Raw genomic sequence first — 2,500 nt, forward strand, 5'->3', positions numbered from 1 at the left:
TTTTCATCCTCTCTCTCTCTGGAGTTTTCATTATCTGTCTTCTTTATCTCCTGATTCTGTTGGTCAAACCAACAACTCGTGGCACCTGTTCTTTTAGTTGAATTTAAGGAAGTGTGTGTGTGTGTGTGTGTGTGTGTGTGTGTGTGTGTGTGTGTGTGTGTGTGTGTGTGTGAGTGTGAGTGTGTGTCAGTGAGTCGGGGATTACCAGATGACCTCATGTTTCAGCCTGTAGCCCCTCCCCCTGCCCACCCGCTGACCTCCTTCCTCCCTCCTGTCTCTTTCTGTCGAGTCACCTCTTCCTCTCAAACCTCTCTCTCTCTCTCTCTCTCTCTCTCTCTCTTCTCACCTGCGTCCTGAGAACGATCCTCCGTCCTCAACGTTCTCCTCTTCGTTGCCTCTGGTTCCTCTCGGTGCTTGAGGCTCATTCAGGAACATCTGGTTCTGTTCTGGTCAGAACTGGTTTGGGTTTCCCAGGTTCTGCTGATTCCTCGTCTGAACTCGGGCGTCACACTCTGGCTCTCGTTCTCTAGTGAAGTTCTTCATATCAGATCTTTTTACATGCAGCATGTTTTCATGAGGCCTGGATTATGACATGTTCCTGGAATGTTCCTGAGGTTCTGGAACCTGGAACGTTTCCTTCAGTCCTTCAGTAAAGTGTCAGAGTCCATGTGAGAAGAACAGGAGGAAAGTTCTCGTCTCATAATCTCAGATCCAGGTTTCTAACCTGCAGCTCTCAAACCAGTGGCTCTTTAAATGCTTGTTTCTCCCGACTCTGCAGTAATCATGTGATTTCTCTTTAGTTCAGACTGAAGTTTTTATTAAAAACAATAATTTACGCTGCAGTTTAATAATCTGTGTTTTAAACCCTGAAAGATTAAAGGACATTTCTTTAACCTCAATCCCAGCAGTCATTTGATTATGTGAAGAACAGAAATCCTCTCTGATTCTTATGATTAATGGAGCTTTGAACTAAATACATATCTTTACAGGTAGAGATTGAACTTCCTCTCACTGCTTCAGTGTTTGACCAGAGACATAAACATTATTAAAAACGTTATCTGATAAAACAAAGACATTTAGTTTATTTCTTCCTCCTGACGACGTAGGATCACTTTATAAAATCTGGTGTTTTACCAAATGAAGGATTTGAGGATATTAAGCAGGATTCACCTTGACCCATAAATCGATTATCTGCTGCTTCCATGTCACTGCATCAATCATAATAATACTTGACCAATATATGTCTGTATTGTTTCATATTTCTAACTCTTAAAGTGTCTCAGACTCTTTTCCTGGCTCCAGTCGTTCTGTTGAGTTTATTCTGACCTTCAGGTCGTTGGATGTTTTTTTTTAATATCCAGGTTATTGTTGATCGAACAGTTTTAATCTGAGCTGAACTGTAATCTCGTGTCACCTTCGGGGTCAGAGGTCAATATCTGGGTTAATGCAGCGAGGACACACAATGAGGAAATTACATCTGTTGTGTCGCACACAAAGAAACTGTGTGTGTGTGTGTGCATAGTAATTATATTTCAATAACAAGTAATTATGCAATAACGAAGATGATTAACATGAACTTTCTCTCTCTCTCTCTCCCTCTCTCCCTCTCTCTCTCTCTTTCTCCCTCTCTCCCTCTCTCTCTCTCTCTCTCTCTCTCAGGGCCTTGTTGACATACGAGGACGAGAGTAATGATTTGACACTTTTCGCGTCAGGAGGTGAGTCCACCCGTGCCCACACACGTGTTGGAGGTTACATGTTAGAGAACATGCTTGTTCTAAACTCTCTCTCTCTCCCTCTCCCTCTCTCTCTCTGTGACTCTGAAGTGGGAGGCGGCCTCCCGGAGATCACGCTGACCTTCGACAATGGGAAAGTGATGTACGGCTTCTGCAGCCTGAAGCAGCCGAGCGCCGCTCTGCCACGATACATCCTCATCAACTGGGTGAGCCGGGGTCGGGGGGGAGGGGAGTTCACACACACACACACACACACACACACACATAAAACACACACACACACACACACACACACACACACACACACACACACACACACACACACACACACACACACTGTGTCCTCAGGCAGGAGAGGGGGGGTCACAGTACATTTTTAATTTCTCTATCTAATAAGAATAAACCAGAGTAACGGCGTGGAAGTCTTACACGCCGTGAAAACTGCTGACCAATCAGAACAGAGTGTTCCCGCCGGCCAATCACAGCAGACTGGGCTTTGTCAAGAGGGGGGGGGGGTCTTAAAGAGACAGTGCTTGAGACAGAAGCTGAATTAAATGAAACACTCTCAACCTGTCCCTGAAGTCCCAGCTCCTCTCACGCCGCTGCTTCCTGTTTCCTGTTTCCTGTTTCCTGTGTGCGTCTCCAGCTGAGACTCATCACACACACGATTATTAATAAATTAATAATTATTATTAATTATTAATATTAATAATTATTAATAAATATTAATAATAATAATAAATAATAAATTATTAATAATAAACATG

At 43.6% G+C, this 2,500-nt stretch overlaps 1 protein-coding gene across 1 annotated transcript in view; it reads left to right on the forward strand.

The window, feature by feature from the left end:
- The window catches only part of dbn1 (drebrin 1), a 58,166-nt gene that overhangs the window by 42,349 nt on the left and 13,317 nt on the right, over positions 1–2,500 (forward strand). Inside the window, exons 2-3 of the mRNA XM_061085427.1 lie at positions 1,660–1,715; positions 1,824–1,939. Of these exons, the coding sequence (XP_060941410.1) occupies positions 1,660–1,715; positions 1,824–1,939 (172 nt within the window). The remainder of the gene's footprint in view (positions 1–1,659; positions 1,716–1,823; positions 1,940–2,500) is intronic.

Source organism: Limanda limanda, chromosome 14 (assembly GCF_963576545.1).
Source record: "Limanda limanda chromosome 14, fLimLim1.1, whole genome shotgun sequence".
In the NCBI taxonomy this organism is placed as follows: Eukaryota; Metazoa; Chordata; class Actinopteri; order Pleuronectiformes; family Pleuronectidae; genus Limanda; species Limanda limanda.